At 48.8% G+C, this 14,419-nt stretch overlaps 2 protein-coding genes across 5 annotated transcripts in view; both read left to right on the forward strand.

Annotated features, from left to right (window-relative positions):
• Positions 1-14,419, forward strand: part of LOC144099151 (uncharacterized) — a 78,797-nt gene that overhangs the window by 5,109 nt on the left and 59,269 nt on the right. For all 4 annotated transcript variants that reach the window (XM_077632269.1, XM_077632266.1, XM_077632267.1 and 1 more), the window contains exons 4-5: positions 12,358-12,482; positions 14,280-14,360. In XM_077632269.1, the coding sequence (XP_077488395.1) occupies positions 12,358-12,482; positions 14,280-14,360 (206 nt within the window). The remainder of the gene's footprint in view (positions 1-12,357; positions 12,483-14,279; positions 14,361-14,419) is intronic.
• LOC144099150 (uncharacterized) overlaps positions 1-14,419 on the forward strand; it is a 271,400-nt gene that overhangs the window by 3,954 nt on the left and 253,027 nt on the right. The window lies entirely within an intron of this gene.

Below are 14,419 nucleotides of genomic sequence, written 5' to 3' on the forward strand. Positions count from 1 at the left end.
ATTATGAATGATTCCAGCAGCAACGAAAACTGGCTCTCGGGACCCAATTTTTTTGGCCCCTAAAGTTCTGCTATAGGAATTTCCATAGTGCGCTGATACCTTGTACTGTGGATACTGTTTTTGAAAAAAGATTAGGTGTTTTTTTTTGCAGTTTGGTGGATGTTAGACATATTTGGTTCAGTGCATTGGGCGTTTTGTGCCAGATTACAGCAGACTAACTTGTTTTTTGTGATACAACAGTGGCCATCCGGTACTGTCCTTATTCAGACTTTGCTCTCGGGTGTGATGGGCACACTAGAGAAGAAGTCTAGTTTGTGTCAGAGTCGGGTGACACCATGGCTAGGAATTTCTGAATTCGATGTGCTGAGATGCACGGTCAGGCGTTGCATTGAAGTGCTCCGAGTTGGAACTTCCAGGCATGAACCCAAGCAACCACAAATATCCACTGGACGGCCGACGAAGGTCCGTTTCGTATGTTCCGGATGTCCGCTGAACATCCGCAAACAGTCAGTGGACGTCCGTCAGCTGTCCGATGGGAGTCCAAAGGTATACGTTTGTCTTGCCATCGGACGTTAGTTTGAGGACGTCCGTTGCCGGATCTTTCTCAGATATTTGCATATATGGTGCATTCATGCTTTTTTCTCTCCCGCAAGGCAATAAAATGGAAAACAGTTTTAAGTACAGCAGGTATATTTTATTGCCGTTGATGTACATAAGCAGAGGAGTGGCTTATATTCGGTAAATATCTGACTTCAGGTACGACGAGCTTGGAAAGCACATCCATAATCTTCCCACCCACAGAGTTTCTGAAAAGACAAAGCAACAAACATCAGTCTTGTCAAACTCGTGCGAAAATCAGTAGCCTAAGGAATCATCGACCAATTAACAGAAGTGTTTACGGAGCACTCCTATTACCTATCAAGTCTCAAGCAAGCATTTTACATCAAAATTTGTAGCCTTTTAATGAATGTAGAAAGAATAAGAATATTGGCAATAAAATTTAGGTGTGTAGTATAACTTTTATATCATGCATGTTTTCTTACTGATACTGCTATCACTAGACAACGACACTGTTTTACCAGACACTGTTTTACCAAAGGAAGCTGAATGGCACTTCATGTCATCATCATCATCATCATCAGCCCTACTACACCCACTGCAGGGCAAATGCCTCTCCCATGTCTCTCCAATTAACCCTATCCTTTGCCAGCTGCATCCACCCTTTGCCTGCAAACTTCTTAATCTCATCCGCCCATCTAACCTTCTGCCGCCCCCTGCTACGCTTACTTTCTCTTGGAATCCACTCCGTTACCCTTAATGACCAGCTGTTATCTTCCCTTCGCATCACATGCCCAGCCCAAGCCCATTTCTTCCTCTTGATTTCGACTAGTATGTCGTTATTAATGAGGAAACCCACACCTAGTTCTCGTCTGCCCTCTAACCCGCGATAGCACAGTATGTGTCCGTCCTTTAGTACTGTATACGCCTCACCTGTCCTCCTAACTTCGCTAAGCCCTATCACATCCCATTTAATTCCCGCTAGTTCCTCGAACAGCACTGCTAGGCTAGCCTCACTAGCTAAAGTTCTAGCGTTAAACGTTGCCAGGTTCAGATTCCAATGGCGGCCTGTCCGGAGCCAGAGATTCTTAGCACCCTCCGCTGCGTCACAGGTCTGACCGCCGCCGTGGTCAGTTGCTCTGCAGCCGCTGGGGACTGAGGGCCGAGGGTTAATTGGTTTGATCATAGAAGGTTGTGGCCAAGTACTACACCAGGGTGGCCAAATCCTGCTCTGGTGAGAGAGTGCGTTGTCGGTTCTGGTCACCGAGATAAGGCCGCACTCCAGGCCTGGTTATGCAATTCCATCGACACGCGGATTTTTTTTTTTTTTTTAAACCCGGTGGAGAATTGCGCGGCACCAGGATTTGAGCCCCGGTCCTCTTGCACGCGAGGCGGATGTTCTACCTCTACGCCATCGCTCTACGCCATCGCGGCACTTCATGTACTGAATATCAACTGTTTCAAATCCAGTGTGACATGATTACAAATGCATTTATGTATTCAACAAGTCTCGGAGCATAGCCAGTGCCAACAATGCTATCTTCACGTCACCGCAAAAGAACAGATCACGCAGGAAATAGTGAAATAGCACTCATTTTTCAACACATAAAGCATGACATGAAAAGTAGTAGATGAAGTATAAAAAACTGTGAAACTGATTATGATGAAAAGATTTTGAGCAAAAAGTGCACCTAAATCAGATTATCTCTAGCAATGGTAGAAAGTGAATTGGCACAGTATATCACATTTGTCGCGGAAAGAATGTGATGTTCGCGGCTAAGAAGCCATTGCCTCGTGCTTTCAACCCGTCTCTTACGAACAAATGCTATATGATCCTTCTGCATTGCCAAAAAATAATTTTCAAGCAGTGTACTACTCACCTTCATAGGCAACCACCTATGGCATTCACACTAAGCCTTCTTTCATCCAAAGTCGGCGTAGTACGGCATTCCAGTGTTCCAGAAGAGCTTCAGGCACTTCCTGCGTCTTTCGAATTGCTGAAGTGCCACACCACTTTTGTCCGCAGACCAAACAAAACCACGCTTTGGTAATAACAAAGGTCTAAAGCAGCACCACGCTACACAACAAAATGACAACGGTGCAACGGTGCCGCAATGTTGACTGTAAGATTGGATTGGACTGACCGCAAACTGACATACATGATGATGATGACAGGAGTATTTGGCGGGAGTTTTGAATTTATGAATGCTTTCAATTGCAAGTTTAACGAACAAAGCGTACATGATGTCGCACAATTTCGATAATTTGTAGAGATATTATAAACTTAGAATTACTAACTGAGATGCTTCAAAATTGTGCAACACCTGCTTCCACCCTTAAATTATTTTGGGTCATTGGCGGCCCTTGCACTACAGAAAGGATTGTGGAATTGGGCCAATTTACAACCGTATCCTGTGGCTGATGCAAAAAATTTTATGCAAGCAGATATGCAGTTTGAATTAATGCGATTTCGAGCCAACTTGCCCATAAAATTCACAAAATTTATTTCCGGGATGTCTTTCTCGATAAAAAGAATACAAAATATACATACATGAAAGGCGGAAATTTTCTCTGCAAAAAATAAAAAAACGTCCATACTCATGTCCTGGTAAAATACTCAGCCGTAGATACCTCAGGCGTGCGCTTCGTCTTTCATGCGGATATACAAAACCGGACACTGTTCGTACATCCGATGAACGTACGAATAAGTATATCCAAAACCGGATTCTGTTCGTATGTCCGACGGACGTCCAATCTCGTCACAGGACGTTCAAATTTAGTTCGGACGTCGAGCGGATATCTGTGGTTGCTTGGGAAAGAGATGCGATCAGGTGTGAGGTGGGAGAACTTGACTTGGCTTTCAGCTTTTAACGGTGCATTCAGACAGTGGACAATGGACTGGTTTTGACCAGGCATAGCACGATGTCCAACTTCCGGTGCATGAAGCCTGTGCTGGGCCCATGGACTGCAGTGGACGAGAAATGCCAGAGCTTTTTGTTTTTCTGGCTGCGGACCCCGGACCTTTGGATGCCACGTTAGTGAATGTAGTGTGACGAAAGGCAGCGCATTTGGCTAATCTGCTCTGACCTTCACTTTTTCACATTTGCCAACAGGGCTGCCAAAACTCTAAGGTCCGCCACAATCAAAAAGGCTCTAGCATTTCTCATCTGCTGCAGTTCATGGGAAGGTGTGAGCCATAACCAGCCCATAGTCCGTTATCTGATTGTACATTAGGGGAAGATCTTGTAGTGGTATGGGGCCACCCCTAGAAACATATAGCATGGAAGGGGGAATGCAGGGACCATATTAAGGCGAGAATGTTTTCAAGAAAAGAACAGAAGAAAAAAAAAAGTGAAAGGTGTGCTGCATGCAAGTAGTTCATAAATAAGTGCAGAATTAAGGGTGAAAACAATATGCATTTGCACAACTCTCATCCTTACTTGTAAACCTGGCTTATGGCTTCTGTCCGTTGTGTTGCAAATTGTTTTTGAATAACTTGCACAGTTCTGCTGCCAGAGCCACCGGTGATGCAATTCGTACAAGTTTTTCCCTGGCCTGGTACTTGGCTTCTTGGAAAATGGGCCTGTGACCCACCCTTGCATAAAAGAAAAATATCTCGTGCCGCGGCGCTCTTTGGCCAAGCTCCCCTTGTGCCATAGAAATTCGATATCGTCATCAACTTGCATAATCATTGTCTTGTGCATAGCACATCAGTGTGTGCAAGCATCTTGCATAATGGGTCAAGATAGGGTGTATAGACTATTTGCAAAACTCTGAAAGTCTGCTTTTCTGCACAGTGGAAACTCCATTACCCTGGTGGCACGGCCTGCCCTTTGGTCGGTAGTTAGGTGCAGCACGGGGGCTTGTATTGTAAGGCTTATGAACTGCACGGACCTGCTGAGCAATGACTTGTCAGAGCTGTGCTTCATCCCTTCTGTCACAACTCCAACACGTGACAGGTGCATCACATGGCATGCACGTACGAGGCAGTGACTTGGCAAGGGTGCACTTCATTCCTCCAGTGTGACTGACAGCTGACAGAAGCATGAAGGAAAGACTCGCTGCATTATCTCAACTCTTCAGGTCAGCTCTGCATCTAATGTCTGCCTCAAGGATTGTCCATGCCACCAAGGCAAAGGGGCCATCACTGTGCACGGAAGGTTTTAGAGTTTTTCAAAGGGTCTGTGAACACTGTGCAAGCATGGCAAAAATGTTTATTCTTGAATGTGGCTAGTGGTCAGTGAAATGTTTTATGACCTGTGCACGATCATGTTGTGTGGTCATCCAAGGCCTGGCAGGCTTGTGTGTGGTTTGAAAAAGCTATTCCATATGAAAAAAAGTTTTCGTTTAAAGCAAAGCATTGTTACAACATTTGCTACTGGTACGAAGGAGAAAAAACATTTTAGTACCAGTTTTGAATAGTGCATTCAACAGGACAGAAATGTATGTTGAAGCTTTAAAAAGAACAAAAGGAATAGTTCGTCAGACGTGACAACACGCATGTCCCTAGTGCAAAACGCCCAGTTATACTCAGCACCATGAACTGCTGGTTGTGGGCTGTGTTGACATCTGGACAAAAAGAAAGGAATGCTCGACTTGGTTTTGTTTTCTTCATGCCTGCAGAGTTTCCCTGAAGTTTGCTGTTTTGCCCATGGTTTTATGTTTTATATACCATCTGCACAAAATGATGTCCTTGAGCAGCATACTTCTGTGCCGTATCATCTATGCTGCAACCCTGCCCAAACTAGCATTTTAAACAAAAACCAGTCAGCGCTAGGCATATAGGTATGTCAAGATATCGTGGGCGGCTGTGGTGTTGGTTGGCGCCGAAGTTACAATTAATCGGGCCAACCTGCCCACCACTGCACTCTCCGTAAGTTCGGAGGGGGAGGAGCGACAAACTTCTCCACCCCGCGTGCGAAAGATTTTGATTCGACTGCTGACCGTCGATAGGGGCCATGCCTAATTAGTCGTTGACCGGAGGCATGAGGCGCAGGCAAGTTCCGTAGCGAATTAATTTAATTAGGCAAACAACAACCAAGTATTACAATATGCCCGACAAGGTAGCGCCGTACATTGACGTGGCGCAAATAACACAAGCACCAATTGAACATGTTAACACAACAATTAACACAAAGAAAGAAACATCAGGGCGATTGCTATGCTATACAAAAATGTTACGAGACGGAAATACAGTACAAAGGATTACAACGAGAAACACAGAAAGCAAAAATACTAAGATAAAAGAGTTGAAGTGAGTGGTGAGAACTGATGGCTTAGCTGTGGAGTGGCAAGGTCCGGTCGCAGGGAGCGTCGGGCTGCGGTTGCTCGTCGCGGGGCTGATGGGGGCTAGCGGATACGGGCGAACTTGGGCCTCGTGTCTTCAGGACCACCGTCGCCGCGCTCTACGTGTCAGATCTCCGCCTAGGCTTCTTGCCGACCACTTCCCTGGCTGACCTCACTCACGACTGCACGCACCGAAATCTCCAGACCAACTGCCAGCGCGCGGCGTTCCCGTCGCCCCCTTCGCATGGCAAAGAATGAAAAAAGAAAGAACACAGGGAAAAAAAAAGGCTCTTCAGGAGCCACGCACAGAGGAATGCAGCTCCCAAAAAGAAAAAAAAAGAACACATGAAGGAATGTCGAAAGAATTCGGCACAATGCCTTAATCCCACGAGGAGTCATTGGGGGCCGCGAACCTCCAGCGCTATGGTGAGAATGCCGTTCCCCCGCGGGGGAGGGGGAAAAAGTCGTCGATGCAGTTCCGCGACATGTTTTTGGGAAACAAAGGTCAAAGCTGGACAGGGCAGGCATGAACTTTGTGACACAACCCCCATGAAAAAAAGAATGATATTCTCAATAACATTCACAAACAAAACGCAAATTTCGTGCATGCACACACGCTCCTGGCGGACAAGCCACCTCAGATGAAAGACGCGCACATCACTGTCACCAGCGTGCACCACCTCGTCGTATCACCAGTTTTCCACGAAGGCTCGCAGGATAGCGCACCGACACACGCCTCACGCACTGCCACACCTCACGTAGTCACGTCCCAGTTAATCAAAACAGTTCGACACTGCACATTCGGTTGTAACAGTCCAACACTGAAACACGGCCACACGCAAACATCTTGCGCTGCATAACATTTCAAAACACTACCAACAATGCACAAAATAACAATAAAAAGAAATTTCTAGCTAAGGGTGAAACTGGGCCATCACAACGCGTTTAGTTCACCCCATGGCTATTCACACCCGGCTGAGGTAGTCTGCGCCGACGTTGTCTTTTCCCTTAATGCTCTCGACCCCGAAGTCGTACTCCTGTAGGAGCAGCGCCCAGCGAAGCAGCCGTGAATTCATAAACTGAGTCTCGTTCAGATATTTCAGTGGCTGATGATCTGTCTGGTAGGTGAATCGTTTGCCGTAGAGGTAGAAATTGAAGCGCTTGATAGCCCATACAATGGCCAAGCACTCCGTCTCAACTGCTTGACTTGAATGGCCAAGTTGCACACAGCCCACGTGGTGTATCCGGGCCGATCAAAAAACAGCTCCTTATGTCGAGAAATGAGGGACCGCAGCTCCTGTGCCTGTGGTGGGGTCAGGTTCTCGGACGCCGCGACATCGCGGTTGTCTTGTTCCCCGAGAGGCCACACCAGCGCCCCATCGTCTATATTGGAGGCTACCGCCGCAACCACCGGCACGTGAGAGTCGGTTTCAGGGACCCGGCTGAAGTATTTCTTCAGCATATTGACACGGAATGTTTTTGGGTTGCCCTCAACATCTACCACGTAGTCGACTTCTCCCTTTTTCCCTTTAACCACATAGGGGCCCTTCCATTTCATCGTGAGCTTATTGTGCTCGGTGGGGAGCAGTAAGAGCACCTGGTCTCCAACCTGTAATGCCCTCGATTTAGACCCGCGGTCGTAATATCGCTTGTATCGCTCACCTGCCTCTTCTAGAGCCTCATGTGCCATCTGACAGGTCATTTCGAGCCTCTCTCGCAGGTCAGTCACACACTGGTAGGCCGTCTTGGTCTCCTCTTCCAGTTTGTCCCCCGTCCACAATTCCTTCAGTATAGTGAGGGGGCCTCACACGTTCCGCCCGTACAAAAGCTCGAACGGGGAGAACCCAGTGCTTGCCTGGGGGACCTCCCTGTAGGCGAACAAAAGCGGCTCGATAAACCGATCCCACTCCTTGGGCTGTTCTGTGCACATGCGGCGGAGCATCTTCTTGAGCGTCCCGTTGAGCCTTTCCACAAGGCCGTTGGCCATCGGGTGGTAGGGCGAGGTGGTCTGCAGGCGAAGAGACAGCAGACGGCCCACTTCTGCCATGAGTTCCAAGGTGAAATTCGATCCTCGGTCGCTCAACATCTCCTCCGGAACACCCACTCGGGCGAAAATTTGTAAGAGAGCCTCGGCCACCCGCTCGGTCTCGATGCTGGGCAGTGCGACGGCCTCTGGGAACCGGGTCGCATAGTCGACTAGCGTCATGATTTAGCGATTCCCCTTCCGAGTTGTGGGCTTGAGGGGCCCAATAATATCGATAGCCACCCGGCGAAACGGCGTGTCAACAAGAGGCATTTTCTCAAGGGGCACCTTTTTGACTGATCCCCGTGGGGCTGTCTTCTGGCAGCTGTCGCACGACGCCACAAGCCGACTAGCGTCACCATGCACGCCGGGCCAGAAGAAATCAGCCAGAATGCAGTCACAAGTCTTTTTGGGACCCAAATGACCTGCCATCAGTCCGCAGTGCGCGAGGCGGAGAACCTTGTTTCGGTGCTGAAAGGGGACAACCAGCTGTAAAGTACCCGAGCCTGACTCTGGTAGGAACTGGCGATAGAGCATGTCATCTCTTAGCAGAAAGGTGTACGAGCCCCCTCCCTTGCACCGGACCTTTCCCTCTTCCCTCTGCATCTGAAAACAACACCGGAGGGTCTCGTCCGCTTGTTGGTCTCGGCTAATCTGTGTCGGGGTGACTTCTGCCATCGCGGTTGGTACTCGTAACTTGCGGAACGTCTCTGACGATTGCTGCCTGGACTGTTGACGGGTGGTCACGGCCGCCGCGGGTGCGAGCTCGTCCGGGGTACTTGGCTGTCTCTGTACGGGATCCGATGCACCTGCTTCAGCCCCTTCGATACTCAGGGCTATTCCCCTCCAAGTCGCGTCGGGCTCGGACGGATGCCTGGCGCCGTCGATATTCCCGAGAATTAGGTCGAACAGTAGCGATTCCATACATCCGGCCAGCACCTCTCCCCTATAGTAAGGTGTGTCAACTTGAATTCGCGCCTCGGGTAGCCTTTTGACCGAGTGGTCCACCAGGTAAACGGCTCGGTGTCGGCCAGTAAGTTGGGACTTTGTTACAAGGTCTCGGTTGACAATAACAATGTTACACCCCGTGTCTCTCAACACCTTTATCCTCTGCCCAGCAATGAGGCCTTCAACGACGGGAAGGACCCCGGACTCTTGGGCCCTGCCGAGGTTCACCACTGGCAGCAACTGGCCATCTTTCAGCTCTAGATAGCCGTTTTGAATGCAGGCCGACACGTCTTTTGCTCCAGGGCGTGCCCGATTGCCCTGCTCAGGATTTCTCCGGCTCTCCTTGCAATGCGCCGCGACGTGCCCTGGTCGCGCGCAAATGTAGCAGCGTGGTGGGGATGATACTGCCGCGGGTAGCGGTTTCCCTGGTGGCCCTTGCGGCCAGCGTCGGAGGACTTGTCTACGGGCTGGTCCTCACGTTTCAGTTCACGCCGGCCAAAGTATGTGGACCCCCTAGCAGTGACATAGTTGTCTGCCCTTTGTAGCAGCTCATTCTGATCGCCCGCCGTTTTCTCCTTCAGGAAGGTCGCCATCGACGGCGTGCAGTTCTCTAGAAACTGCTCCCTCAAAAGGAGGCTCTTGATACCCTCGCAGGTCTGCTCGCACGAAGAGAGCTGTACCCACCGCTTCCAGTAATTCTCTATTGGGAGAAGAACTGGGACGGGGTTTCATGCGCGTGGGGGGCTTCTGTCCGGAACTTCTGTCGAAATCCCTCCTCCGTCAAGCGGAAACGAAGCAGAAGAGCTCGCTTGACCTTGTCATAGTCTACCGCATCCGCTCCCGGCATGCGGCCAGAAACGCTCAACGCCTCTTCCGCAAGGCACGTGCTAAGGGCAGTAGCTCACTGTTCTCGCGGCCACTTCTGCGCCTCTGCGACTCGTTCGCATCCAAGTCGTCCGTTTTATTGTTAAACGGCGCCATTAGCTTATGTGGACTGACGACCGTGAAAGGCGATGTAGGTTCACTTTGAACTGAAGCGGAATCTGAAGCAGCGCTCCCGCCACCCTCGCCTCTCGCGTGGAGAATTTGTAGTTCAGCGTTCAGTTCGAGCATTCGACGAGCGGAGCGCGCCTTGTCCCTTTCTTCCTCCTCGAGCAGCCGCTGCTCTTCTTCTTTCATGTGCTCGCGCTGTTTCGCACGCTCATCTCTGAGGAATTCCTGGAGGACGACCCCCTCGAAGCCTAGCTGCTTCCCAAGAGCAATTATTTTTTCTAACTCTGCCATTGCACCAACGGTTCTTTGTTCTCAGTTCTGACAGTACGTTAGATATTACTTGAACGCTATGCCTCGCGGTCACGGCCAATCGTGGTCAGCAAGTCCTGTCGCGGACGGCAGTTTGTCAAGATATCGTGGGCGGCTGTGGTGTTGGTTGGTGCCGAAGTTACAATTAATCAGCCCAACCCGCCCTCCACTGCACTCTCCGTAAGTTCGGAGGGGGAGGAGCGACAAACTTCTCCACCCCGCGTGCGAAAGATTGTGATTTGACTGCTGACCGGCGATAGGGGCCACGCCTGATTAGTCGTTGACCGGAGGCATGAGGCGTAGGCAAGTTCCGTAGCGAATTAATTTAATTAGGCAAACAACAACCAAGTATTACAATATGCCCGACAAGGTAGCGCCGTACACTGACGTGACGCAAATAACACAAGCACCAATTGAACACGCTAACATAACAATTAACACAAAGAAAGAAACATCAGGGCGATTGCTATGCTATGCAAAAATGTTAGGAGAAGGAAATACAGCACAAAGGATTACAACGAGAAACACAGAAAGCAAAAATACAAAGATAAAAGAGTTGAAGTGAGTGGTGAGAAATGATGGCTTAGCTGCCGAGTGGCAAGGTCCGGTCGCAGGGAGCGTCGGGATGCGGTTGCTCGTCGCGGGGCTGATGGGGGCTTGTGGATACGGGCGAATTTGGGCCTCGCATCTTCGGGACCACCGTCGCCGCGCTCTACGTGTCAGATCTCCGCCTAGGCTCCTTGCCGACCACTTCCCTGGCTGACCTCACTCACGACCGCACGCACCGAAATCTCCAGACCAACTGCCAGTGCGCGGCATTCCCGTCGCCCCCTTCGCATGGCAAAGAATGAAAAAAAAAACAGCACAGGGGAAAAAAAAAGACTCTGCAGGAGCCACGCACAGAGGAATGCAGCTCCCAAAAAGAAAAAAAAGAACACATGAAGGAATGTCGAAAGAATTTGGCACAATGCCTTAATCCCACGAGGAGTCATTGGGGGCCGCGAACAGTGCCCGGGCTGCAAGCGCTTGCCACCTGTATGGCAACAATGCTAGGAGGGGGGGGGAGTAGTTTTGAGTGACCCCTCCTGCGCTATGGTGAGAATGTCGTTCCCCCGCGCGGGAGGGGGAAAAAGTCGTCGACGCCGCTCCGCGACATGTTTCTGGGAAACAAAGGTCAAAGCTGGACAGGGCAGGCATGAACTTTGTGACAAGGTAACATTTTCATAGCGTGTGTTCAGTGTGTACTGATATGTGAAGCCTTAGCAGCTTAACGTGAAGGCTGTTTTTCTGCATACATACAGTAGGTAAAATGCTCGAGTTGTGTAATTGGATTCTTTGCACTGCAGTCATGGATGAAGTGGGTACCGCAAGGGCTTGTGTGCGCAGCCGGTTTTTAATTGTTTTGCATTGTCACATTCGGAGTGGCAGTGGCATGCCATACCCAAGTCTCACTCTCGGCTACCACCATTGCTTTATAGTCATTTGGTCCATGTATGCTGGACATGTCTGAGTTGATGTGGCACTGAAAGCGATATTTTGCTCCAAATAATGGCAAGGATTGCCATCTTATACCACGTTAGTTGCATAGAAGCTTACACCACTTATAAACCGAACGCAGTAGCCTGCCTCTCCCTTCAAACACTTTAATTTCATTGTCAGTTAGTCACAAGCATTTGTAACACAAGTTCTGCACTGTTCACTTTTGCACTACAGTTATGGGCTAGGAGCTGTTTAAGATGAGATCAGGAAAATTTGGTTAGCTGTCATCAAGCTGCCATCATTTCCGCATTTGAGAGTTCAACAAGATGTCTCTTGGCACTTTCTCAATTGGTTCAGACAAGTGCAGCATTTGCAGTGCTGCTAATGCAGCCTCTCAGCTGAGTGCAACACGTTTGTCCCCAGCTTTGGCTGAATGAGTCATTTTTATGTACAGCGGAAATGTGGCAAAAATGTAATGTTTGCCGCTGCTGCATGTGTGTGGCTGTGTTTGTTGCTTTCAAGGAGTGTGCAGCACTGATCTGTGCTTTCATTTACAAGCTGTCGTGCACTGCAATGAAGGATACATGCTTGATGTTTGTAGAGCTTACAGACACGTTTGTTGTGCATGCTTAAAGCCTGTGAAGGATTTACTGGTGGGTGCTCAGGCAGGCCCGGCCTTCCTGCTGTCTAAAGGGCCTAGCATGGCCACAGTGTGCTTACTAAAGGTGGCTGTCATGCGCTCTTTGCTGTCTTACTTCCAGGGAAGAAAAAGCTTACCAGAAAGCTGAGCTACTTGTGCAGATTGGTGGAGTCACTGCAGCAACAGAACAGCCGCAGAGCAAAAGTCCTTCACGTTGCTCAAGCAGAAGTTGAGTCCCAGGAAAGAGTTAGTAAATTCACTTCTTTAGCTCTTCACAGCATAAGCAAGGACCTTGCTTAGGTGATGCTGAACATTGCACATGTCTGGTGACTACTCAGAAAGATTAAAAAATTTTCTGGGTGCTGGGATCTTTAGTATCAAGTACAGCTGCTGTGATATGTTTACGCAATGTGGCTTTGGGTAAGAAATCGAATTCCTTTGTGTGTGGGGCTCATTGCTTGAGACCTTGTGGTGTGCTGTGTAAATCACACACTTGGAATTAGGCCTCATATGTCTTTTCAAGGCTTCATGCAAAGACCACGCTGAAATTTGATGTTCTCGTATATATTCTGCTCCATAAGCTTTTTACTGCAGATGTGCATCTTCATTACTGTAAAGTGTTGGCTGTGGACCTATGAGGCTAGCCAAGGGTCGCAACTCGCACAGAACCCGTCCGAACAAAAAGTATTAAGCACACATCACTTTATGTGTGCTACTTAGTACACATCCAGCTTTTGAGCCTGTTTAGTAGTGCTGCTCAGTTTCTTTGTGTCCGCACTGAGGCAGCTGAGAAAAAAATAAAAAAGGCTGTTGGGGGAAGTGTTGTCTCAATGCCTATAACAGGCAGGCACAGTGCCTTGAGGCTGAGCAAATATTATGGCACCTGCTGCACTTCAAGCTAGCAAGTGCGAGGTTGGCAAGAACTTGTGCAACACATGCTTCTGCAAATTGGCAGATCAAGTGCTACTGTGCGGGGAGTTGGGGGAGCACACTGCACTGTCGGATTGCGTGCATCCATACATGTCAGACTCTGTGAACTCATGGGAATGAGCAACAGCATTGAGGGCACTGTTATTTGTGCATGCACTCTCCTTGAAGTAGTGCACTCGCTTTCTGGTCAAATGTTGTAAAGATGGTCACAAGCCTGGCGCTCTTCTTTTGACTTCTGTTTGGTCCATTGTCTTACCAGACGGCCAAAGGCTGGTGGCAATTGAGCCTCACTTTAGACAGATGCCTTCAGTTATTTATTTGGTTTTGCCCAGTCAACCTGGGTCGCATAAGCCTATGGGAGGCTGTGTTTGAAACAGGTGCCTGCCTGTGCAGGTGTGCATCACTTGACCACTACACCGGTGCGATAGGAGATCACTGTATCTTTTCTACTTAAAAATATCCCCAAAATTAAACGCCTAAACAACTGTAGTTGAATCTCGCGTTACATAGTCGTAACCATCCTGTGAGCTTTTTCTTTTGTTGCCTTGTGTACTGTCATGGATTTGTTTTGACAGCTGCAGTCATAGATCCTAGGATATACTATTTTGCTGCAGTAGGCATGCAACCATTCTGCGATCGTGCTGCAACAGAACTGAAAGAAAAATAGTTCGATGTAAGTTGAGCATGCGATAGTCAGCCTTTATTGCCTGAGAAGAATAGTTGTGGTAATTTATTGACTGCCCAAGCCTACTCGTGCATGCAGCTAGCTCATGCATGATTATCCAATAGTGTCACTTGCACATCGAGCGGCTGATGTCTATCCAAGTTGCAGTACGGGAAGAGTGACAAGGTTAGGCGCACGTGTGGATAGCTCATGCCGTCTTGTATCAGCACCGGATTAAGATGTTGCCACATTTGCGGTTCAGCATCCACAAAATTATGTTAAAACGAGCCTGGAGAGGCGTACATGTAATTTGACATGAGCTCAGGTCAGCCGTATGTGGAAAATGGATCTGACAACAGAATGTATTTAGAAAGCCAGTCATGTGACCAATGTGTCGGGAAGCAAAAAAAACTGGCTGGCTGTACATGCTTGTTGTGTTTCTCTTTCAGGACATCGCCACCATGGAAAGAGAGTTGGACAAGTATCGTCAAGCAAAGGAGGCGACAGAGGCTAAGTTAAGACATTACCAGGTGCAGTTTGGCTATTTCATAAGAGCTAGTTCTTGTCTGGAGTAGCCTTAAAGCTGCAA

The sequence above is a fragment of the Amblyomma americanum genome, chromosome 7, assembly GCF_052857255.1.
Source record: "Amblyomma americanum isolate KBUSLIRL-KWMA chromosome 7, ASM5285725v1, whole genome shotgun sequence".
Classification (NCBI taxonomy): domain Eukaryota; kingdom Metazoa; phylum Arthropoda; class Arachnida; order Ixodida; family Ixodidae; genus Amblyomma; species Amblyomma americanum.